The following is a 25,704-nucleotide window of genomic DNA, read 5'->3' on the forward strand; positions in this document are numbered from 1 at the left end:
TGAAAAGAGGAGGATGGAGTAATAAATGCATCGTTTGGAGGATGTAGATAGTGAACACAAAATAGAGCAAATGCATGGTAATAAGTGAAAACTTGAAACATATTTTTATTGTACAGGTGATTAACCACAAACATCAAGTGAAGTCACGGATTCTCTATGACTGGAAATATTTTTTTAAATGTGATGCGTTCTGCCTTGATGTGCAGGTGGCAAGACCAGATGACTTAGTAAAATCCTTTCTAGTTTGATGATTCTTACTCATTAAGGGAACTTTTTTGTTGTTTGTTTTTTTGGTGAGGAAAACTGGCCCTGAGCTGACATCTGTTGCTAGTCTTCCTATTTTTGCTGAGGAAGATTTGCCCTGAGCTAACATCTGTGCCCATCTTCCTCTATTTTGTATGTGGGATGCCGCCACAGCATGGCTTGATAAGCAGTGCGTCAGGTCCATGCCCGGGATTTGAACCTTTGAAGCCAGGGCCACTGAAGCAGAGCGTGTGAACTTAACCACTATGCCAGCGGGCCAGCCACTAAAGGAACTTCTTTTTTTTTGTGTGAGGAAGATCAGCCCTGAGCTAACATCTGTGCTAATCCTCCTCTTTTTGCTGAGGAAGACTGGCTCTGTACTAACATCTATTGCGAATCTTCCTCCTTTTTTTTTTTTTTCCCCTCCAAAGCCCCAGTAGATAGTTGTATGTCATAGTTGCATATCCTTCTAGTTGCTGTATGTGGGACGCGGCCTCAGCATGGCTGGAGAAGCGATGCGTCAGTGCGTGCCCAGGGTCCGAATTCAGGCTGCAGCAGCGGAGCGCGCGCACTTAACCACTAAGCCACGGGGCCGGCCCTAAAGGAACTTTTAAAGGCATTTGGTGTTTTACTCTCACCTTTATAGAATAAAACATCTTAAAAATATATTATATAGACTTCTTGGTCTACAGGATCAAAAAATATAGGCATACGTATATTCCTGTATTTGGATAATGTAATTTGGGGAATTTCCAAATTTAGGTTATGTTTTTTTCCCCTTTATGGTATTTATTATAATAGTGTTTAGAGTAATGAAATTACGTAATATTGGAATTAAGCAGAGGAAGAAATAAAAAAGTGAGCAAGATGTATCAGATTAATGAGGGCTGAGTGGAGAAGTTAAAGAGAATTCACAATAGAAGGTATAAAAAATTGCCCTTCAAGAAGTGATTTATCCTTTCAATGCCGATTGCTGAGATCAGCATTTATTCATTCACTCACTTAACAGGTACTTATTGAGGACCTGCTATGTACCATGTGCTATGCTGGGGATACAGAAGTTGACACGGGTTTCTGCTTTAGTGGTGGGAGCTACATTCCAATGTGTGAGCCACATAACCAAGTATGAAAAGAAATAAGGTGATTTCAGGTGGTGATTTAAGTGCTGTGACAAAGAAGTGTGGTTAGGTAATTTAGATTGTCTGGGACAGTGGGCGAGAAGCTACTCTACTTTGGCAGGGTGGTTGGAGGAAACTTTTTCGATGAAGTGACATTTGAAGAGATCTTCTCTTTCTACCACACTGACTTGTTCATTGTTGTCTCACTCCTTTCCTTCCCCAACGTGCTTCTTTTTGCCTACACTCTTTTTCTCTGCCTGGAATACCCTTTCTCCTCTGTAGATTTAAATCCTGCCTGGCTTACTACGCGTGATTGCCTTAGCCTATAGCAGTTTAGCCTCTGAACCCCAGTGTAGCACCTGCTCTCCATACTACTGCATAGGCACTTGTTATTTTATCTTGTTTGTGTATATATTCTCTCTCTCTTCTCAGTTGCATAGTATAGTCTTTGTGGGGCAAGGCCTTTTGTTTTAATTTTATCTAGATATCTTTGCATATGTAGGGTTAGAAATGATAAGAAAGTATTTTCTGCCATGTTCTTCAAAAAATATTAAGAAAACGTAGAAGGGCTTTATTTTCTTTATCTACTTAGAGAAAAATGGACTTGGAGGTGGAACATACAAGTGGGAACAGGCAGTTAAAAAATTAGAAAGTAGTAGAATAGCAGAAATTACTTTCTGCATGCACAGTGTGCCCCATCTTTCTTCATTGAATGTTCATGTTTGACTTAATTTGTTTTGAGAGCCAGGAAGTAGGAAATTGGAATTGGGAAAGAAAAACTTTAATTTTTATTTTAAGACAGTAGTGGCATAACTGAAACTCATACCCAGGTTTTGTTATTTCGGGGCTTTTCCCATATTATTCTAGGCTCTCTCTTGTTGTTGAGCTGGGTGTTGAAGCAAACATTGAACTTGGATGGAAGAGAGATTTTAGAGATAGGAGGAAGGAAGAAAGTGAAGGTGCAAGAAGTGAGGATCAAAGTGTAGGTGATTTTGTTTTAGAAAATAGTACTGGCTTTGGAGGGGTGTATATATGGAAGGTTCAAATGCTAGGCCAGGGCTTTGTATTTCCTGTGCTGTCTGTCCTGCTGCCATGATTTTCTTTCACTTTTTCTCCAGCTGATATGTATTCCTTTAGTACTTTACCAATGTTGCTATCTATTCTTATATTCCTTGCTGTCTTTCTACTATATCTTAATTATCATTTGTCACATTTTGATGTCTTTCACTTAAGACTCTTAAAATAGTGTAAGAAAACATAATAAAAAGGCATGGGGAAATTATTTTAAACAAACTAAGCAGTATAAATAAATAAATGGAAGAATTGAGGCCAGATTAGATGAAAATAGAACTGTTGCTCTCATGAAGGTGGTTTTTAAGAAAACAGTATTGTTAAATAAAGTTACCAAGGAATAGGGTTTCTTAAATCTTAAGTATGATTCAAGTTCTTTTTTTCATTATTAAGACACATTTTATAGAAATTTATACTGTTATTCCCAACCATTCTTCCTCACTTTCTCCCCCATTAAATTTTCCTGTGGCGATTTCATACTGTTGTGATCTTTAGAAATACTTTTCAGTGTCTCCACTGTTAATAAATTAACCTAGGGTGGTTAGACTCAGGGTTTCCATATAATTTGTTAATGCGAGTCCCCTAGAAAAATACTTGAGCTATAACTCCAAGGAGGAATATGTAAAACTTTCTGCTTGGAAAACTTAGTTGGATAAAGAAAGCCTTTAGTCAATATAGTCTTGTATCTGGCCAATACTGGACACTGCTACTTAGATTTCCTGTTGTTACATCAAATTCAGCATGTCCAAAACAAAACATCTCCTTCACAGGTCAACTCTCCTGTTTGATTTAGTCTCTTCGTGGCATCATTGTTTGCTCATGCCTGAAATATTTGAAGCCTTGATAAGACTCCTGAACTTTTTCTCTCCACATGTCGTTTCCATTTAGTTAAAACCTATTGATTTGGGAGTCATTGAAAGAATATTGAGCTATATTATAAAGAATAGGTTCAAATTTTTACTCTGCTACCACTAGCTTATTATGACTTCTCTGAGCCTTGATTTCTGTGTTTGTAGGAAGGTGGTGATGAAATTGATGATTTCAGAGATCTTTCCTATCTTTAAAATGCTTTTATTCTTTAGCACTCTATTTGACCTCCATCACCTCCTTTCTCTTTCCTCTTCTAATTTGACCCTTACGGCTTTATTTCTGGTTTTTTGTCATAGCCTCTTCTGCCCTTGGTCTGTTTCTTCTTGTCAGTCCATTCAGTAGTGTGATGTTAATGCTTCTAAAATATAGATTTTATCATGTCATATTCCTGCCCAAGTAGTCAAGCATTCTTCTTGCCTACAGAGAAAATTCTGCATATGTTGACTCATATTTAAAATCTTCTTCCATCTAGTCAGAGTCTGTAGTTTGATCCATACAGCAGTCCTGAAGTACTTGAGAAAAGAGATTAAGTGAACTAATTCACTTAATCTTAAATCACTTAATTCAGAGAGTAAGTGAATTTCTCAGTGAAATGGATATTAAGAGGTAAAGGGAGGTCTTCTGAGTTGGTCAGGGCTCAGTCTGTCTTATTTTGTTTATTACTTAGGCAATATAGTCTTCAAGTATAAGAGGTAAAAGTGTAAAACATGAACATTTCCTATTATACATCATCCCCCTTTCCAGACTGTTAACAATTTAATGTACATCTTTCACTCTCCTGTGTGTGCATTTATAAGTGTGTGTGTTTTAACAAATGGCATTATATTGTTTGAATTTTTCTCACTCATCTTGAAGAAGTTTCCATATTAGTGGTCTACATTTTTTTTTTTTTTTTTTTTTTTTTTGCTGAGGAGGATTAGCCCTGAGCTAACATCTGTGCCAGTCTTTCTCTACTTTATATGTGGGTCACCACCACAGCATGGCTGACGAGTGGTGTAGGACTGTGCCTGGGATCCAAACCCGTGAACCCGGCCTGCCGAAGCAGAACACACCGAACTTAACTGCTACGCCATGGGGCCGGCCCCTTCACTTTAAAAAAATACCTGCATTATATTTCATAATATGACTGTCCCCTAAATTATTTATCCAATGACTATTAATAGTTTTTGTTTCTGTTCTTGGTGTACGGTGTGGCAGTGAAAATTCTTGTATATACATATTTGTGTACATTTGCAACTGTTGCTTTAGTTGAATGTCTTGTTTTTTCATTGAGAATATAAATTGCTTGATAGCAGGAATTGTATTATCATACTGTTTTGTAATTCCCTTCAGGATCTAGCTCATAGAACTGAGCAAATGTACTAACATATAACAAAGCAAGAATATTTACAATTACTTGGAGCTCTTACTATGCCTAGTTTATGTCACTGATATATTCATTAACATATTACTGCCATTAGTTTACACTTGGCAGTACACTCAAATGTATGTCAGCCCTTTGATTTGCTCTACTATAGTATCATTTTTATTTGTTGATTTTGATGTATAATTTCCACATCTCTGTTGCTGTTACTTAATTTTTTTCTCCAAAATTGAAGTGGCTTCATTGATTTTTCTGATTGTAAGGATATTATATGCTCATGATGTTTAGTTCAACCAGTATCAGAAAGTTCAAACAAACTAACCTCACGGGAATATCTGTATGTAAATTTGCAAAAATGACATTTCATTTTATGTCTTTCTTTGTTATCTTCTGTTTTGTCCACTTAGTATTAAGAACGTCATTTCTAATGGCTCTATAATGTTGTAGTGTCGTATGACTGTTCCATAATTCAGTTAATCACACCCCTGTTGTTAAGCTCTTAAAATATTTCTAATTTTTTAAATCAAAAACATGATTTTAAAACTTGATCATCCATTTATCTTTGTGTACTTATTTCATTGTTTCCTCAAGTTGTTAGAAGTATAATTCTTTACTCGAATCGTTGAGTTTATTTAATAGTCATGGATTGTGCAAAACCTGGTCTTATATGTAGGAGGGAAAAATAAGAGAAATAAACCATTTTCCTCATGAAGCTTAGAGTCTATTTGGAGAGAGATTTTAGAATTTCAAAAGAACAGTTAAAAAGCACTCAACAGAATCAACTTTGTTAAACAGTAAAACACTATAAAATGCTGTGAGGTTATAAGGAATCAGTTATAGTTATTTAAAACTTCATAGAGGAAATGGATTTAGGATGAAGAAGACAAAAGGCAGAACTGAATTTATCCAATTAAAATTAAGCATTATCTTTTTCATTTACAATCTAAGAATTTAGATGTCTGTTAAAATACCAAGAATAAACTTGTGGAAAGAATTCAATTATGAAGTAAATTACCTGTTCAATTTAAAAATTCAAAACGCTTCCTATGGCTTTCCTCATGAAAAGTCATTTTAAGTTAAACAACCAAACATTTTATTTTGTCAGGTTTGAAGCTCACTTATTTCAAAAGAGAAGTAGCAGCGGCAAATATCTGTGCACTTAATGTTCAAAGCATTATTGCACCATCAGTTATGAAGACAGGATTGATTGGGCTTTTCAGGATTGGTCTACAGTTGGTCATGGTGTGATTTTATCATGGTTCCCTCTGGTTGCTTTTTAATTAGATGACTAGGATCACAGAGAACATTAACATATGCATACTTTCCCTTTACTCACTTTTACAGTGGCAAATAATTGGTGTATTTTGGCTTACTTGGTTTTTTTTATTTTAAATACTCCACGTGTCCTTGGCACAGTGCCAGAGTAGATGCTTAGTCATGACGTACAGACAGAGGGAGTAAATGACTAGTATCACGAATTCTGAAAATCTGCCTTTGCTACCCCTACTGTCTTGCTAGGTCCCTGAAGAAAAAAATCTTTAGGGGCCAGCCCCATGGCCTAGTGGTTAAGTTCGGTGTGCTCCGCTTCAGTGGCCCAGGTTTGGTTCCAGGGCACAGACCTAGATCACTCATTGGCAGCCCACATATAAAATAGAGGAAGATTGGCACAGATGTTAGCTCAGGACGAATCTTCCTCAGCAAAAAAATATCTTGATTATAGCTAGGCCCTTCCTCCTAGGGCTTTGGCCCAAAAATCTGTGGTGAGCCAGACTATACTGTAAACCTGCAGGGGCTCATGGCCCAGGATAGTGAAAAGCTGAAGTAGTCTACCTCCTGGAGGAGAGGAGCACACAGGAAAAAAGAAGAGTAGCTCAAAATACTTATGAAGGAAAGGAAGTCAAGCAAAGGAAATAATCCACGGAGAGGCTAAGAAGACCTTCCCCTACAGAGCTCAGACCACTTTTGTCCTGGGGTGCATCCTGACCACCCTTGCTTGTCAAGCCCAGGGCCCTCTGTGCCAAATGCCGTCTTTTCCCAGTTTGGTTCATTCAACAAATATTTATTAAACATTCCTATATACCAGGCACAGGTACATACTGTACAGTGTGGATAAAACAGAAAAAATCTGTGTCCTTGTGGAGCTTACATTCTAGTGAGTTAATAAATCTTTTCCCCTCCCATGAATCTCCCCCAAGGCATACATTACCCCCAACTCTACTCTCACCAAAACTCCAGCCCTACCAGAGAGGTATATTTGTGTCTTTTTTGGTGTTCATTTTGTTCTTGACCCATATAGTTGCTTTTCTTCTTTTGGTTGGTTGTGTGATGTAAATTTAAAGATAGAGTGGGGGGAAAGCCTAGAATTCCTGCCAAAGGGTAGTATGGATGGGCAACAGAGATGTTTAGGTTAAACAGACAAAATTTATATGTTACTTCTAAGTTTTTGTTGAGAACAGAGTAGAAATGTAGTTAATCAGAGGATAAAGAAGAGATAACTGGAGGAAAGGCAGTAGATAGCTGCTTTGAATATCTGCTGTGTACAGAGGTTTTTTAGATGTTATGGGGGATATCATTTGAAAATATTAAAAGATAAGTTACTACTGAAATACTTGGAAGTAGCATGATAAAGTAGAAGGGATGTTAGCCTAGGAATCAGTCTAACCAGATTTTCTAATAAGTACCCTGAACAAGTCAGTGGGCTTCAGTTCCTGTGTCTGTAGAATAAGAATAAAACTAGAGGGGCCAGCCCCGTGGCTTAGCGGTTAAGTGCATGCGCTCTGCTGCTGGCGGCCCGGGTTCAGATCCCGGGCGCGCACCGACGCACCGCTTCTCCGGCCATGCTGAGGCCGTGTCCCACATACAGCAACTAGAAGGATGTGCGACTATGACATACAACTGTCTACTGGGGCTTTGGGGGGAAAAAATAAAATAAATCTTCAAAAAAAAAAAAGAATAAAACTAGATCAGTGAGTGGTTCGCAACAGCATACATTACAAACACCTGGGAGACTTTTACAGTTCAGTCTTGAAAGGGTAAGACTTAGGCCTATTTTCAAAAGCTCCCATCAGTATTATTTAAAAGCTCCCTGGGTCCACGTTGAGAACCACTCAAGGTGGCTGAACAAAGGCATTTCCAACTGTGACATCTTAACATTTTATGAAATAGGTGTAACGTCCGTATAAGTGTAACATCCCATGAACAGCTATAGCTGTGGAAATACATACAAATGTAAAGGGAGTTGTTGGAGTGATTAATGTTAAGATATTATTAATTAAGAAAATGAGGGCCAGGGCCGGCCCCGTGGCTTAGCGGTTAAGTGCGCGTGCTCCGCTACTGGCGGCCCGGGTTCTGTCCCGGACGCGCACTGACGCACCGCTTCTCTGGCCATGCTGAGGCCGTGTCCCACATATAGCAACTAGAAGGATGTGCAACTATGACATACAGCTATCTACTGGGGCTTTGGGGAAGAAAAAAGAGGAGGAGGATTAGCAATAGATGTTAGCTCAGAGCCGGTCTTGCTCAGCAAAAAGAGGAGGATTAGCACGGATGTTAGCTCAGGGCTGAGCTCCCTCACCAAAAAAAAAAGAAAATGAGGGCCAGCCTGATGGCCTAGTGATTCAAGTTTGGCATGCTTTGGTGGCCCGGGTTCGGTTCCTGGGCACAGAACCACACCACTCATCTGTCAGTGGCCATGTTTTGGAGGCAGCTCACGTTAAAAAAAAAGAGGAAGATTGGCAACAGTTGTTAGCTCAGGACAGTCTTTCTCAGCAAAAAAAATAAGACTGGCTAGTGTAGCAGTAACATTATTCGTTAACTTGTTTCATTCCTCTCTTCCTTTCCTGCGTGTTTTTTTGAAAGTATTACATTGTTTCTTAATAAATGTTTAATAAGCAGCTTTGAATTTCCACATGTCTATAGAAAGTTTCAGTTGCTGTTTGTCACCAGAAAAATCCTTAGTTTGTTAGCCCATAGACTAATGAATGGGAGTAAGCAATGGGGCCTGGGAAAATCTCAGCATGCTCAGCAACACCATGATACTTTAGAGCCGTTAGTGTGATGATGACTTTTATAATAGTGGTGGATATTGCTTATTATTTCCCAGAGGGTATCTTTGAGGGCATTGTCTATTTTCCTGTTCGTTGCTTTATGCAGTAAAGAACTGAGGTAATAAAGTTTTACAGAGAAACCTTTTTTTTGAGATAGTTATAAAATCTCAGAGTTGGAAGGAAGAATAAAAGCTCCCTGATGGTTGAATTCTTTCCTCAATACCCTAGAAATATAGTTGTCTAACCTGTATTTGAGGGCCAGCCCCGTGACTTAGCGGTTAAGTGCACGAGCTCCGCTGCTGGCAGCCTGGGTTCGGATCCTGGGTGCGCACCAACGCACCACTTCTCCGGCCATGGTGAGGCCGCATCCCACATACAGCAACTAGAAGGATGTGCAGCTATGACATACAACTATCTACTGGGGCTTTGGGGGAAAAATAAATAAAGAAAGAAATAACCAAAGTGTATTTGAATCTCTGTTATCTAGAAACTCACTGAGGGAGCTTATTCCATCTTTGCAACGGTCCGATCATTAAAAAGTTTGTTGTTTCTTTTGTTTTTTTTTTTTTTTTTTTTTTTTGGTGAGGAAGAGTCGCCGTGAGCTACCATCTGTTGCCAGTCTTCCTCTTTTCACTTGAGGAAGATTTGCCCTGGGCTAACATCTGTGCCAGTCTTCCTCTATTGTGTATTTGAGTCACTGCCACAGCATGGCTGACGAGTGGTGTAGGTCTACAGCCTGGGATCCGAACCAGCAAACCTGAGCCACTGAAGCAGAGTGTACCGAAGCCAACTGCTAGGCCACAAGGCCCGCCTCAGAGAGCATTTTCTTACAGTGCGAGAGTTAAAATCTGACTAGAGTCCCTTGGGGCCATAATAAGACCTTTTCAGTTGATTGATGACTAGGTTCACATCTTGATTCTTCTCCAACTAATTACGTCTGTTCTCTGGCTTTTTTGTATAGCTTGGTTTTGAGACAGTTTGTCTAATTTATTCATATCCCTTTTGAAATGTATTACCACACAGAATGTGTGTTTTGGAAAGAGAATTGTGTGCTTTTAAAACCAGCTTTCAATAAGAGATTTCTCACTTTCCTCATACTATATCCTAGAAGTTAGCTTTATATCAATAACTTTATGTTGATCATGCTACACTGTACCCCTTACTTTTGACTAGTAAGTTTTTTTAATTTGTCTAATTTTCTGCTCATCCCTAGTTATTTGTAAAATTTTTTTTCTTAGGTATAACCATAGGACTTTCATATTTATTTATTTTAAATTTTATCTGGTCTGTCGAGCTGTTTGACTCTTTTAGCTTGGGATATTGTGCAAAATTGACGATCATATCGTTTGTTGTACACATATCCAGATTGTTGGCAAAAAAGTTAAATAGGCAAGGTCATTTCTAGATACCATATACAAAGCTGAGACTCAAATCTGTGTGCTATAGATACCCTAGTCCTCTTCCTTGCTACTAGAAACTTCCCTTTGATTGAATGACACTGGCACGTCCTTTTTTGCAAGATCTGCCTTCTGTGAAACCTGGCACACTCTTAAGGTTAGTTTGCTTCCTCTCGCTTTTGAGATCCAGTTTAAATGTATCCTCTTTAGAAAGATCTTCTCTGACCACCTCATCGCAAGCCTCCCATAGTAATGGGAGCATTACTCTTTTGTTACGTCATTTAACTTTGTTCAGAGACACAGTTATGGTTCATTATTTGTTTCCCTTTCTCTAGAATGTCAGCTCCATGAGATCAGAGACTGTACCTTGGTGTCACTTATTGCTGTGTCCCTCGAACCTAGCATAGTGCTTGGCGTAAGTGGGTACTCGGTTTGAAGGAATGATTTTACTGCGGTGATGTTTTGTTGTACTTTTACTTTACATGTAGCTTGTGTAACAAAACAAAAGGAATGTTTACTGGACCTTTCTGCATTACTGTATTCCCTTTTCCCCAGTCCTCCAGAGATTCTGAGACATTGCAGTGATGGGATAGCATACCTCCAATTAGGAAATCTCTGCTTTGCTTTTTATCACCCATTAATCACATCTGTAATTATCTTTGCATCTAGCCCCTTTTTTCCCCCAAAAGGATTTCATGAAACATCGGTTTCTCAGTTACATGTAAAAATTGACAGATTTTTAGGAATTTTTGTCATAGATATGAGAAAAGCCTCTGATTTGGTAACTAATGTCTAATTAGAATTCTAAGTAGAAAGATCCTAGGTTCAATAAGAGTATTTATTTTATTTCCCTGATATATACTTATCATAGGTGGGGTTAGATACTTGTTCTTTGTTGAGTTATACTGAGTCTTAATAAATTTTCTTTGCTAGTTCACTTGGGATCTTGTCTGGAATCCATGTCAAGCTTACCAGTCTATTATTTGAGGACTCCATCTTTATTTGAAAATCAGAATGTTCTTCAAAGAATATTGACTATAATTCAGCAATTTGATTTATACAATCTTTTAGTTTGATTTTAAATTAACTTTATCTTTTCTGTGTTAAAGGGCCAAGTGAAATATGTTTTGATATAGAAGCTAGAAGCATTTTTCTGATTCTGACAGGCTTTTCCTTGTCCGTTTGTTCTTAGGTACAAAAGTGATCACTATTCCCATCTGTTGGTAGACAGAGTTGGTGTGATTTCTTTCTAGCACCAATTTTTATACTTGTCCATAAAATTTCATAATTTGAAAGTTTATAAAGAAGAATCTGTATAATTTAATATGTATTCGGAAGAGAACTGTGGTGGTTAATGATTTTGGAAAAATGTGTTTTCTGTTTCAATAATATGTGTCTCTTTTCCCCCCGTAGAGAATGGATCTTGGAGAATGTCTGAAAGTCCATGACCTGGCTTTAAGGGCGGATTATGAAATTGCATCCAAAGAACAAGATTTTTTCTTTGAGCTTGATGTATGTGATTTTGCTTTAATGGGTTAGATTATCTTTTCCAGTAAAACGTTTTGAATATGGATTAATATCTCTTGATAGGAAAAAGCTCGTATCAAATTACCTTTGTTGTAGTTATATGAAGGGTAGTACTAAATTAAGATCATGTACTTGCTTGACTAACAACATTTTTTATAAACATAAGGTGAAACAGTATTTTAAGAAAATATGTAAAAGTCCTGCTATTCATGTATTCTTCTGAAAATTAAGTGTATTCTTCCAAATAAAGTAGTAATGATTAAGGAAATATCAGTTTAAGCAAATGAAAACAACTAATTTCTAGTGTATATAAGGTCCTTTAATAATCTACTTAATTTTTACATTCATACTCATTTTTGTATCTGTAAGTATATATATAGAGAGGGAGGATACTAAGAATAATGTTTTTTATGTAAATCTAATAGAAGAAATAGAAGATAACATTTAGGTATCTGAAGGGCTCAAAATCTGATTTTATATTATTGTTTATACAAACATGAGAATTGTTTGTATAGAAATAGGGAAACTTTTTTCGTGTTCATATAAAATATACCAATCAGCATTACATAAAACATACTGATAAGCATAAATCTTATGACACTTTTTATCAGTGAGGTAGTAGGTGTTTTATTTGGTTTGGGAGATAAAGCAATAAAAAGGCCCCCCTGTCTACTTCTCTGAACTTCTAAGAATTTCTGCTAACAGAAATGAAAATCATCAATGTAAACATAATTTAATATGGAGTTGAAATAATTGGGAAAAACACCTTAAAGCAGTTGGATTATGATTTAATATACACTGGGCATAAAATACTACAGAAATTCACCATCATCTAGATGTAGGGATATGGATATTTAGGTTATTTTCAGTCTTTTTCTATTATAGTATGATAATATATTATTTTTGCTTATCAAGTGTTCATAGAATAAATTTCTAGAAATAGATTAACTTGAGTCAAAGAGTAATTTTGCCAAGTTGCTCTCCATGAGAGTTACCAATTTGCACTCCTGCTAGTAATATATGAGATTATCTATTTCCCATATGGCGAGTGTGTTGTCAAGATTTCTTTGCAACTTTAATAGATGAAATGTGGAATATAAATTGTAGTTTTAATTTGTATTTCTCTTATGAGTGAGTTTGAACATATTTCATACATTTAAGATCTATTTCTATTTCCTTTACAGTGAACTGTTAGTGTACAACTATTCTTTTGGCTATTGGCTAATCTTGTATGTTAGCATTTTTCTAATTGATTTGTACTAACTCTCTAAATATTATGAAAATTAGTCCCTTCCCTCAGATAGTATGCTGCATTTTTTCCTATTTTTCTTTTGGTGGTTGTGGGCCTTGCAGAATACTTTTATAGGTGTCTAATTTATCAGTCTTTTAAAAATCTCTTGTTAGGGGGCCAGCCCTGTGGTGTATTGGTTAAGTGTGCCACGCTCCGCTGCTGGCAGCCCGGGTTTGGATCCTGGGCGCGCACCAATGCGCTGCTTGTCAGGCCATGCTGTGGCAGTGTCCCATATAAAGTAGAGGAAGATGGGCACGGATGTTAGCCCAGGGCCAGTCTTCGTCAGCAAAAAGAGCAGGATTGGCATGGATGTTACTTCAGAGCTGATCTTCTCACAAAAATAAAAAAATCTCGTTAGATTAATTCAAAAGGTCTTCCCTATTCTGAGGTGATAAGAGTTCTCTACCATAGTTTCTTCTGGTATTTTTTTATTTTTTCTTTATTTTTTTTATTATTTATTTATTTATTTTTTGTGAGGAAGATCAGCCCTGAGCTAACATCCGTGCTAATCCTCCTCTTTTTGCTGAGGAAGACCAGCTCTGAGCTAACATCTATTGCCAATCCTCCTCCTTTTTTTTTTTCCCCAAAGCCCCAGTAGATAGTTGTATGTCATAGTTGCACATCCTTCTAATTGCTGTATGTGGGACGCGGCCTCCGCATGGCTGGAGAAGCAGTGTGTCGGTGCGCACCTGGGATCCGAACCCGGGCCGCCAGTAGCGGCGCGTGCACTTAACCGCTAAGCCACGGGGCTGTCCCCACTTCTGGTATTTTTATGGTTTTGTTTTGTACACTTAAATCTTTGATCCAACTTAAATTTATTCTGATCTCAGGAATTAAAGTATAGATGTAGATTTTTTTCCAGATAGCTGCTTAGTTGACCTAACATTTTTTATTGATTAGTCCATCTTTTCTCTCACTGCTTTGAGATGCTACTTTTATACTTCCCACAAGGAAATTTTAGATTTCTGTTGTGATTTTAAAGATGAATTTTATTTTATTTATTTATTTATTTTTAAGTCAATAAATTTTTATTTAAGTAATTTCACACGTTGTGATTCTTTCCATTGCCAGTCACCTTAGTTCCTCCAAAGTTTTGAGTCCTGGTCTTCAAGATAGCCCTTTTAAAAAGAAATTTTGCTCAATCCACGGTTGTCATGTCAGTCAGTTCATGATTCTTTTAATTGGGCTTGTTTGATTTCCACTTGAATATGAACATTCTTTAAAAATTCCCCACCTGTAATCTTTGGGATCCAATTTCTTCAACCAATTTACTTTTTAGGGCCCTAGGAGTTAAATTATAGGACGTACACATTGCTATTTTGGCAAGTGATCTAAAAGTATATTACTCCTTAATCATTTCTAATATTAAAAAATATTTTTACATCCAATTTTTACTCATGAGCCTAACAAAAAATGTTACAGGTCTCATTGTCACCACTGCAATAAACTTACTGTGATGGAAGCATAACCTGTGTCTCAATGTAGCCACATTAACAATTTCTGGACACCATGAACAACAGTGCCCATTTTCATCTAGAATGAGGCTTCTAAAGATGAATTTTAAATTAAAAGAGTTAAATAGCTACTTCTTTGTCATCACAGATAAAAGCTTTTAAATGACCCTTATTGCTTTTCACTTTCTAGAAATTCTTGGGTTAACCAACCATTTTTAGAATTCGATTTGTGTTTTAAATTAGCTGTGTTTCTGTGTAGTAAGATATGGACGTCCAAATTGCTTAACTGGGGAATAAATCTTAAGTTTACTTTTAAATAAATTATTATTTAATTATAGGCATATTGATATATGCTTGACAAATGTCTTTTATATAAATATTGAACTAGATTTTTTTCAGTGTAGACACTGCTAAAATTCTCAATGGTTTATTCTCTGAAAAAAGGACAAGTTTTCCTGATTATAACATTTTCATTGTGGAAAATTTGTAAAAGGCAGAAAAACAAATTATTAAAAGAATTATCCAAATATTCAGAAATAATTATTAACATTTTATGTATGCTCTTCCATCTTTTTCTGTGCTTCTTTATTTTACAAAATTGGGATCTTACTGCATATAACACTTTGTAACTTTTTATTTACAAATCAATCATAAACATTTTCTTACATCCTTCATCCATACATCCTTTAATAGTGTTCTATTAAAATATTTTAATGGCTGAAGATCGAAATTTCTACGTTACCTGGATTAGTTGGGGTATTTACAACTTTTCACCATTATAAATAACACTGTGAAGAACATATTTGAATATTAATCCTTCTATATATCTCTGATCACTTTCTTAAAACAAATTTCTGGCAATAACATTACTAAGTCAGGGGACATTTTTCAGGCTTTTGATACCAGTTACCACACTGCCATTTTATAGAGGCTGCACTGGTTTGTGCTTCCTTCAGCAGGGTGTGAGAGTGGCAGTTTTTTTTAGCCTTTCTTGGGAATTATTTATGTTTACTCTTTGCCACTTTGATAGATGATGAATAGTATTTTCGATTCATAATTGAACCTGCTTTTGTTATTTTTTTACTTCTATAGTAGCGTTTTAAAAAACTGTAATTTTTGTGTAAAGATATATTTGAATAAAGTTGATTTTTCTGGCAGTAATTATCTTTTAATTAAACGTTGTAGGCTATGGATCATCTGCAGTCATTCATTGCAGATTGTGATCGAAGAACAGAAGTGGCTAAGAAAAGATTAGCAGAGACTCAAGAAGAGATTAGTGCTGAAGTGGCAGCAAAGGTAAGAATTTCAATCATTTCATTAGTACAAAGTATAGTTTCAGCTCACTACTTTTGTTTTTAACTTTTTATTTTGAAATAATTATATTCACAGGAGATTGCAAGACGTATACAGGGAATTCTATGTATTCTTCCTCTAGCTTACCCTTATATTAACATCTTACATAACTATAGTACAATATCAAAGCCAAGAAATTGATATTGGTCCAGTCCTTACATTTTATTCAGTTATGCATGCACTCATTTGTGTGTCTGTGTGTGTGTGCAGCTCTTTGCAGTTTTATCATGTGTAACTCGGCTAACTATCAGCATAATTAAGTTACTTAACTGTAACATTGCCACAAGACTTCCTCATGTTACCCCTTTATGGCCACATCCATTCCCCTTTATCCCTAGCCCCTGGCAACCATTAATCTATTCTCCATCTCTATAATTATGTTATTTCACTGAATATTACACAAATGGAGTCATGCAGTATGTGTTCTTTTGAGATTGGCTTTCTTCACTCAGCACAACTTCCTTGCAATTCATACAGGTTGATGTGTGTATCAGTAAATAGTTCATTCCTTTTTATTTCTGAATCATATTCCATGGATGGATATACCAGTGGTTTAACATTTACACATTGAAGGGCAGTTGAGTTGTTTCCAGTTATTGGCTAATAACAGTAAAGCTACAGTAAACATTTGTGTACAGATTTTTATGTGGACATAAGTTTTCATTTCTCTGGGATAAATGCCCAAGAATGCAATTGCTGGGTCATATGGTAAGTCCATTTTTAGTTTGGATAGCAAGTGCCAAACATTTTTCTAGAGTGACTGTACTGTTTTACATTCCTACCAGCAATGTATTAGAGATCCAGTCTCCACATCCGTGCCAGCATTTGATGGTGTCACCATGTTTCATTTTATCCATTCTGAGAGTCGTATAATGATTGAGGTTTCAATTTGCATTTCCCTAATGACTAATGATGTTGACCATTTTTTTCACATGCTTATTTCCCATTCTTATATCTTCTTCAGTGAAATGTCTGTATGTCTTATGCCTGTTTTCCAATTGGATTCTCATTTTTAAATGTTGTTTTGAGCATTATTCACATCTTCTACTTTACTCACTACTTTTTAAAAATGTTTTATTGTGAACTTAATGTACCTGAAAAGTAGAGTGAATCTCAGTGGATTCAAAGCCATCAGTTTTTTGCTATTGTTTCATTATTTTAAAAGCATTTTCTAGATGTCATATCATTTCACCTCTAAACACTAACCACAAAATCACATTATAAAGTTAACAATAATTTTTTAGTATTATGTAATATCCAGAATGTGTTTGTTTTTCCTAGATAGAGTTGATTTGTTCTAATAAGAATCCAAACAAGGTCTGTATATTGCTTTTTTTTTTTTTTTTTTTTTTGCTGAGGAAGACTGACTCTGAGCTAACATCTATTGCCAATCCTCCTCCTTTTTTTTTCCCCCAAAGCCCCAGTAGATAGTTGTATGTCATAGTTGCACATCCTTCTAGTTGCTGTATGTGGGACGTGGCCTCAGCATGGCCGCAGAAGTGGTGCGTCGGTGAGCACCTGGGATCCGAACCCGGGCCGCCAGTAGCAGAGCACGCGCACTTAACCGCTAAGCCATGGGGCTGGCCCCTGCATTTTGTTGATTTGATGACTTATTCCTTTATAACATTCTGTTCCATTTAGCACAGTCTGGTACATCTTATGAAAGTGCAGAATGGAGACAAAGAGTTACCTAGATAGAATTTAGATGACAGCATTAAATATAGTGCTCAGATATGTATGTACAAAGGGAAATAGATTCCCTTGTTTGAGGGAAGGGTTACTTTTAGCCAGCTTTTTCTGGAAAGTTTTCTGAAGATGGAGACTAGAAAGATGGGCATCCTGAAGTACAAGGGATCTAATATTTCACTGTTGAAAGAGATCCAAAGTGCAGGCTAGACCCCAAGCTGTACTGGTTTGTATAGCATTGTAGTGGTTATCCATTACTACGAAAATGCTGTTTAACAAACGACCTCAAAACTCAGTGACTTAAAACAGTATTTATTTACCCCATGAGTCTCTAGTCAGTGATTTAGGCTGAACTTGACTGGGCAGTTATTCCTGTCTCAGCTGAGCTCACTCCATGTCTTCCAGCTAGCCAGAGGCTACTAAACAAACTATGCCCAGAAGGCTAGCCTGGCCATGTTCTCATGGTAGTAGCAGAGATGTAAAAGCTTCATGCCCAGTCATACAAGTGCTTTTCAAGCCTTTCTTTTGTTATGTTTGCTACTGTCCCATTAACCAAAGCCAGTTACATGGCCAAGTTCAGAGTCAGAGTATGTTGGTACTCAGTCACATAGCAAAGGGCATGGATACAAGGAAGGGTGAAGAGCTTTGGGCATTAGTGCAATCATTCTATGACAGATATTTAAAGAAAAGTACCACTTTGTTATTAAAGAAGTAGGATAATGATAATAGAATTGGGAATTTCTTTGAGGGACAGATATCTTGGATTCAAGGAGATTTGAGAAGTAAACATTATTGGCACACTAGTTTGTTGGGATTAGGTGTCCGTATCAAATTAAACCTTCTTTGCTAATATAATTGGCCACACAGGTTGAATACTTATTCTGTGGCCAAAATAAAGACTATGTATATGTATCATGTGCCATCAAAACAATAGGAATGAGGGGGGCCAGCCCAGTGGCGCAAGCGGTTAAGTGCATGTGCTCCACTGCAGCGGCCCAGGGTTCACCGGTTCGGATCCCGGGCTCGCACCAATGCACCACTTGGTAAGCCGTGCTGTGGCGGCATCCATATAAAGTGGAGGAAGATCGGCACGGGTGTTAGCCCAGGGCCAGTCTTCCTCAGCAAAAAAAGAGGAGGATTGGCAGATATTAGCACAGGGCTGATCTTCCTCACAAAAACAAACAAACAATAAGAATGAACTAGGTTTCCAGGATGATGGTGATGAGGGGGAGGAGGCATATCAAATACCAAGGCAAGAATTAATCATGGTGGAAAGACGTGGACTAAGGGAGAAAGGGTGTCTTGTTAGTACACTGAAAAATCAGTAATATGCTGTGCAATGTATGTACAAGGCACATATTCTCATTTCTCACAACTTTGTGAGATAAGTATTATCCCTGTTTCTCCAGTGAGGAAGTGGATTCAGGTTAAATAATATGGCCAAAATTGCATAGCTGGTAATTGGTTTTGCAATAAGCCAGATCTGTTGGACCATAAGGCCATATCTTTGCTTTAAAGAATGTCTACTAATTCATTCCTTTAACTCGTGTTTGAACCTGTGCTATTTGTTGAGCATTGGAGATACAAAGATGGGAAGTAGAGATAGCTATCTTTAAAGTGGTGTGATATATGTAAAGGTAATTGTCATAAAAGATACAAAGGTGGCACAAAGGAGGGTATGGCTCTCTCTGTTTATGTGTTTAGGTGGGGGTGAGATGTGGTAATTTATTGGTCAAGAATGCTTCACAGAATAGACTCTTGAGTTGGATCTGGTTGAATGAATAGACATTCACTAGGCAGGCAAAGGAGGTAAGGGATGGCATCCCAGGAAGAGGGAACAGTATATGCAATGTCACAGAGGCAGAAAACAACAGGGTAAGTTTGGGAAACATAACTATAGATTTTGTTGTGAACAGCAAGAGATGGTTTGGAAAGGTACAGAGGGTCAGATTGTGGAAGAAAAGGTATTTTATACTTGAAATACACTGCCTAAGCAAGGTTGGAAAGTAGTAGTTATACTGAAATCAGTTGTATTCCTGACCTCACTGAAGTGAAGGCAGGCAGACTCAAAATATCCTGATGTCCCACCAATTCATTTGTGATATGCTCAGAAGGCATTATTTATACTCATATTACCTTAGATAACTTAAGTCTTTCCTGAGCATTTCTGAAATATTTTGAACTTCGGTACTCATTCTGCTTTTCATTCATGATCTTTTCTGTTTCTTTCTAGGCAGAACGTGTTCATGAGTTAAATGAAGAAATTGGTAAATTGTTGGCCAAGGTGGAACAACTAGGAGCTGAAGGGAATGTGGAAGAATCCCAGAAAGTAATGGATGAAGTAGAGAAAGCACGGGCAAAGAAAAGAGAAGCTGAGGTAACTAAATTCTTAATGGTAGTATATAGAGCCTTAGCATCTATAGTTAAAGAACATATATTTGACTGGAAATTATTGAAAAGTTATTAAAGGGAATTTAAAGCAATTTAAAAATATTTAATTTGTCTGTGTCATGCTAGTGGACTGTGTATCAAAATTAGAGTTTTTTGGAATTTAGAGCCATTGATTTGTTGAAATTTATAACTGGTGAATGAAGTTAACTAAGTTAGCTAGTCGTACACAGTAGTCACACACACATGATAGACATACGCTCTGCGTATAAGTGGTGATACCCTACTCCCCACTCTACCCTCTTGCAAAGGTACTTTCCATCTCAGTACAATATGCTAGCGCCTTGGGAGCCGCCTCTCATTCTTCCTCTGTAGCACAGGTCAAAATCTGATATCCTGCAGACAGAGTTCTTTTTGGTTGGCCCACCTGATGTTTTTTAGAAAATCAAATGCCTTCAGATGAGATTGTACTCTCCCTTTTGCCATAGTCTCTCCTTCTTCTAACTATCACACCTGGGTTTAATTTGTTCTTATTCTAGCCTCTTAAGGGTGGAAGCTTAGATCATTGATTTTAGACCATTTTAATGCTGTTAGTTTTCTTCTAAGCACAACTATAGCTGGAGCCCACAGATTTTCATATTTTGTGTCTTCATTTTCATTCAATTCAAAATATTGGCTAATAATTATATTATGATTTCTTCTTTGACCTATGGGTTATTTTGGGTGTGTTTAGTTTTTATTTGGTGTTTTTTCCATATATTTTTCTGTTACTGATTTTAATTTAATTCTGTTGTGGTCAGAGAACATTTTTGTGATTTCAGTTCTCTTAAATATGTCTGCACTTGTTTTATAGCCCTGCATATGGTCTGTCTTGGTGAATATTCTATCTGTGCTTGAAAAGAATGATATTCTGCCTTGTTAAGTGGAGTGTTCTATAAATGTCAATTGAGTCAAGATAGTTGATAGATTTGTTCAAGTCTTCTATATCCTATTGATTTTCTACTTGCTCTGCGCTATTTACTGAGAGGAATGTTGAAGTCTGCAGCTGTAATTGTGAATTTGTCTATTTGTGCTTTCCATTTTGTCAGTTTTCGTTTTGTGTATTTTGAAGCTCTGTTATTAGGTTAATATACATTTAGGATTGTTAGGTCTTTTTGATTAGTTGAACCCTTTATTATTTTGAAATGTCCTTCCTTATCCCTAGTAACCTCCCTTATTCTGAAATCTCCTTTGTCTGATATTAATAAAACCTCTGGCTTTCTTTTTAAGTTAGAAGTTTTGTACCATAAACCCTAGAGAAACCATTAGAGGTAAAAATGAGGTATAACTAATAGTGGAAATAAAATGGAATCTAAGAAATACTTAATCCAAAAGAAGGCAGAAGAAAAGGAGCAAACAACAGATTGGACATACGGAAAAAAAATTAGCATGATGGTAGATTTAAATCCAGTGTATCAATAATTACATTAAATGTAAATGGTGTAAACATTCCAATTAAAAGGCAGAGATTGTGAGATTGGATTTTTTTAAAAAGCAGGATTTAGCTATATACTAGCTACAAAAAATCCACTTTAAAGACGCAGGTTAGGGGCTGGCCCCGTGGCTTAGTGGTTAAGTGCGCGCACTCTGCTACCGGTGGCCCGGGTTCGGATCCCGGGTGCGCACCGACGCACCGCTTCTCCGGCCATGCTGGGGCCGCGTCCCACATACAGCAACCAGAAGGATGTACAACTATGACATACAACTATCTACTGGGGCTTTGGGGAAAAAAAAAAGGAGGAAGATTGGCAATAGATGTTAGCTCAGAGCCGGTCTTCCTCAGCAAAAAAGAGGAGGATTAGCATGGATGTTAGCTCAGCGTGATCTTCCTTCCCTTCCTCTCACACACACACACACACACAAAAATAAATAAAGACACAGGTTAAAGGTAGTAATAGGATGACAAAAGATATGCCATGTAGCCATTCTTGGTAATTTTAATGTCTTAATATTTAGGATTTCTTTAAGTGTAATTAATATCAATCCAGAAAATAAAACACTGTTATAAAATGCAAAGTGTTTATACTTATATGTATCTAGTACTATAGCTAATTTATTTCCCCAAAAGACTCTTGGGTAATGAAGCTGCTGAACATTATTACTTTCCTTCCATATATTACAGTTCCCATAAAACTTCATATATATATGTACTTGAAGATTTACTGGTATTACACAGTAGCTTAACTTCTTTAGCCTCTTATGTATTATCTTCAGTTGATTTTTATTAAGGACAGCGCATTAAAAAATTTACTTGTACTTTACTAAGGACAGTACATTTAAAAACTCATAGATTGTGTTCAGCTGCACATAATAGAAAACTTAACTTATAATGGCTTAACCAAAAAAAGGTTTTGTTTTTTCTCATTTAATAAATACTCACAGAGAGTCTGGGATTGGTACAGCAACTCTATCATGCCATCTATCATACAGGCTACTTCTAGCTTTATGTTGGATTCATCTTTATGCTTATCAGTTTGTAGTAGCAGTATGGCCACTAAGCCTAAAGCCTTTCCTCTATGCATAAGTGGAAAGAAGAGGAATAACAAGGCACAAAAATTGAGTTGACTTGCCTTTGTGTGTTGTGCATTAGTGTTTTCCTTTTTTAAAATTTTTATTTTGAAATATTTTCAGAAAAGTAAAAAAAATAGTATAAAGATGTCTGGCCACATGCCCAGTTGGGTGAGCTGTGCGGGATGGGTTGCAGAGAGACCAAAGAAAAGACCCGGAAACGGCGAACAAGACATATAGGTTTATTGCAAGTTACTTACAGGTCCAGTGGTGGCCGGCTGGACAGCAATGTGCACCGGCAAGCCACGGGCCGGGAGGGGGTTGCTTATATAGGCAGGGGACACAAGGCTGTTTGCTTGCCAAGAGGGGCTGTCCCTGGTATGACCAGCATTCCCAGGAACAGTAGCTCATGTGGAGGGGCTCTGTATCCCTTTAAGACGTGATGTTCTTTAAGTGAGATAAGGTAAGATCCGGGCTGGCCAGGCCCTGGACTTTTACAAATCCCAGCAGCTGGGCGTCCTGCCCAGAAGGGAGCCAGAAGGACACATGGTTGCAATGGGCTTGTGGGCTCTATCTTTCACCCAGACTCCCCAATAACATTTTACTATATTTGCTTTATCATTCTCCTCCTCTGTGTGTGTGTATTTGAACTGTTTGGTAGTAAGTTGCAGATATGGTACCTCTTTATCCCTAAATACCTCAGTGTGTATTTCCTAAAAACAAGGATATTTTATTACATAACCACAGTACAATTATCTGAATCAAGAATGAGCACTGATGCAGTACTTTTAATTAATCTAAAGACTTTATTCAGATTTTGCCAATTGTCCCAATAGTGTTCTTTTTCATAAAAGAAAGAAAATTCTCTTTATTTAAGATCCAGTCCAGGATCGTGTTTTGCATTTAGTTGTTCTGTCTCTTTAGTCTCCTTTAATCTGGAACCTCAGTCTTTGATATAATCTTGACAGTTTTGAAAATTGTAGGCCAGTTATTTTGTAAAATGTCCTTCAGTTTGGGTTTGTCTAATTTTTCTTCCTGGTTAGATTTTTGACAGGAATACTACTGAAGTAATATTATATCCTATTAGAAGGCACATTTTAGTCGTTTGTCCCATTTCTGGTGATGTTGCCTATTTTTCCACTGTGAAGTTACTATGTTTTCTTTTTGTGATTAATAAGTATCTTGGTGTGACACTTTCAAAACTATAAATATTCTCTTTCCCATCACTTTTTGATCCACAGCTTGCAGCAGTCATTGGTGATTTTTGTCTGAATCTATTGACTCCCTTTTAGAGAACTTTCCTGTAGTTTCTATCCAGCAATGTCTAATTATATCTCCTTAGCCAAAGCTACATGGAAGCTTGGAAGTTTAATGTTTTTAATTGGGCATGCTGCTACCTCAAACAAAAACCAGAATTGTCAGGGAAGAGGGTAGAGTGGATAGGCAAACCCACTAATATTTATTATTTCATTGAAAACCTTAAATAAAATGGTTGAGTACAAGACATCTTAATCTCAGTAAGGCACTTTTCATCTCTTGTCTTATAGAACTACTTTTAGTGGGAACCCTTATCGTTAGTATGCCCTGTCCACATTTCCAGAGGGAGGAAGAGTGATCTGTGGGAAAGAAAGCAATGGAAGCAAGCTGTAGTAATATGGAAGATACACGTTGCTTCTCTGCAAGCATGGGTGACTTTTGCTTCCTTGACCCTTCACTGATGTATAGTTTTGGGGTTGCTACATCTCCTTTTTAACAAAAATGATAGAACATTGTAAAACATTAAGAAAACCTTTTCAAGTTCCGTTCTGTATCATGGTAGAACTGTTATGGTAGTTCTTGGCAAAAGATGTTTGAGGCTCTGCTCTTTAGCCTCCAGTGGAGAGGTCCCAAGAACAGAGGATGGGGGAAATGGAGGATCTATAATTTTCATGACAATAGCCATGATTTTGTATATTCATTTAAAAATAAGTTTAGTATAAATAGTATATTTTAATTGTATGACTTTCAGTGATGTTTATATGAAAATTTGTTTTTCTCACTTTTGTTTAGGAAGTTTATCGGAATTCTATGCCAGCTTCCAGTTTCCAACAGCAGAAACTTAGGGTCTGTGAAGTCTGCTCTGCCTATTTAGGTCTTCATGATAATGACAGAAGATTAGCTGATCATTTTGGGGGTAAATTGCACCTGGGATTTATTGAAATAAGAGAGAAGCTTGAAGAATTAAAGGTATATTGGTAAATTAATCTCGCGCACTTTATCCTGTTTAGCCACTCATTCTGTTGATCTGTGTTAGTTGTCTTTTTGTATAATATTCTAGACTGTGATTCTGTTACTAGTTCATACTGAATAGTGTAGGAGTATAAATGGAGATACCAGCTGGTTTAATGGATGATGTCTGAGAAACAGACTTTGAAATGTTATCCTGTCATTCTAGGAGGTAATATGTTGTGTTGGATATGATATTGAATTAGGAATTTTCCAAACTGGGTTCTAAACTAATTCTTTCATGCAAATCCCCTAAAATTTCTATCGTTATTTTCTTTTCTATAAAATTAATAATAATATATTAATATAACAATGTTTACTTTAAAGGAAGACTATTTTTAAAAAATGGATGATAACTGTCAGTTAAATATATAGGCTATTGTGAGAAAGGCAACATAGTTCTTACTCATCTGCTAAGTTCTTTTGAGAAGATAAAAAAAATGTGAGGGTATTTCTGAAGAGGTAAAGTTAAGCAGTCGATGGATATGATCAGTTTGCTTTTCGACAGTCTGATGTGGCTAGTTTTTTAAAACTTGTGGCACTGCAGCATTTTGTCATGAATTAAGGACTGGCTCAAAGATGGCAAACACTGGATAGTGACTTGTGATGCAGTTATCACTGGAATTAACCCAAGATCCATAGTTTGACATTTAAAATTATGTGGAATCAGAAACACCTAGAGACATCTCCATGTTCGCAGTTAACAGTGAGCTCTTGTCAGTCTTGTGAGTAGTGAGCATGATGATCTTGGGTTAAATTTTTTTTTAATGACGAAATGAGTTTCACTATAAAAAGTGGTTATTGGGCTGTAAGTTAAAATTCAAAAATTTTACCTATTTGGGAATCTTTGCAGATATAGACTGAACAACAGAATTGTTTAGCGTTTTACTAGTATTTTTTAAAGCAGCAACATCAAGATGGTAATTGGAAGTGACAGAAGACATTTCTATATTTGAAATCTCTAATAGAGTATGGAAACTTGTAGTAATTTATAATGGTTGATGTTCTCAAAATAATGCTAGAAAACATTGAGGAGAATAATCTTAAAGAAGTGGTTTTGAAATATCATTAAGAAATCATGGAGA

The 25,704-nt window shown here is 36.8% G+C and overlaps 1 protein-coding gene and 1 non-coding gene across 8 annotated transcripts in view; one reads left to right on the plus strand and one right to left on the minus strand.

Moving 5' to 3' along the window:
• LUC7L2 (LUC7 like 2, pre-mRNA splicing factor) overlaps positions 1–25,704 on the plus strand; it is a 62,564-nt gene that overhangs the window by 23,510 nt on the left and 13,350 nt on the right. For 6 of the 7 annotated variants that reach the window (XM_058531116.1, XM_058531155.1, XM_058531165.1 and 3 more), the window contains 4 exons: positions 11,522–11,620; positions 15,566–15,676; positions 19,653–19,796; positions 24,404–24,580. In XM_058531116.1, the coding sequence (XP_058387099.1) occupies positions 11,522–11,620; positions 15,566–15,676; positions 19,653–19,796; positions 24,404–24,580 (531 nt within the window). Of the gene's footprint in view, positions 1–10,443; positions 10,524–11,521; positions 11,621–15,565; positions 15,677–19,652; positions 19,797–24,403; positions 24,581–25,704 lie in introns of those variants that run through there. The other variant, XM_058531174.1, reaches the window with a different exon arrangement.
• Positions 14,338–14,472, minus strand: LOC131400760 (small nucleolar RNA SNORA1). Its single transcript, XR_009217437.1, has one exon. It is a non-coding gene; the product is annotated as a small nucleolar RNA SNORA1 (small nucleolar RNA).

The sequence above is a fragment of the Diceros bicornis genome, chromosome 3 (assembly GCF_020826845.1).
Source record: "Diceros bicornis minor isolate mBicDic1 chromosome 3, mDicBic1.mat.cur, whole genome shotgun sequence".
Taxonomy (NCBI): domain Eukaryota; kingdom Metazoa; phylum Chordata; class Mammalia; order Perissodactyla; family Rhinocerotidae; genus Diceros; species Diceros bicornis.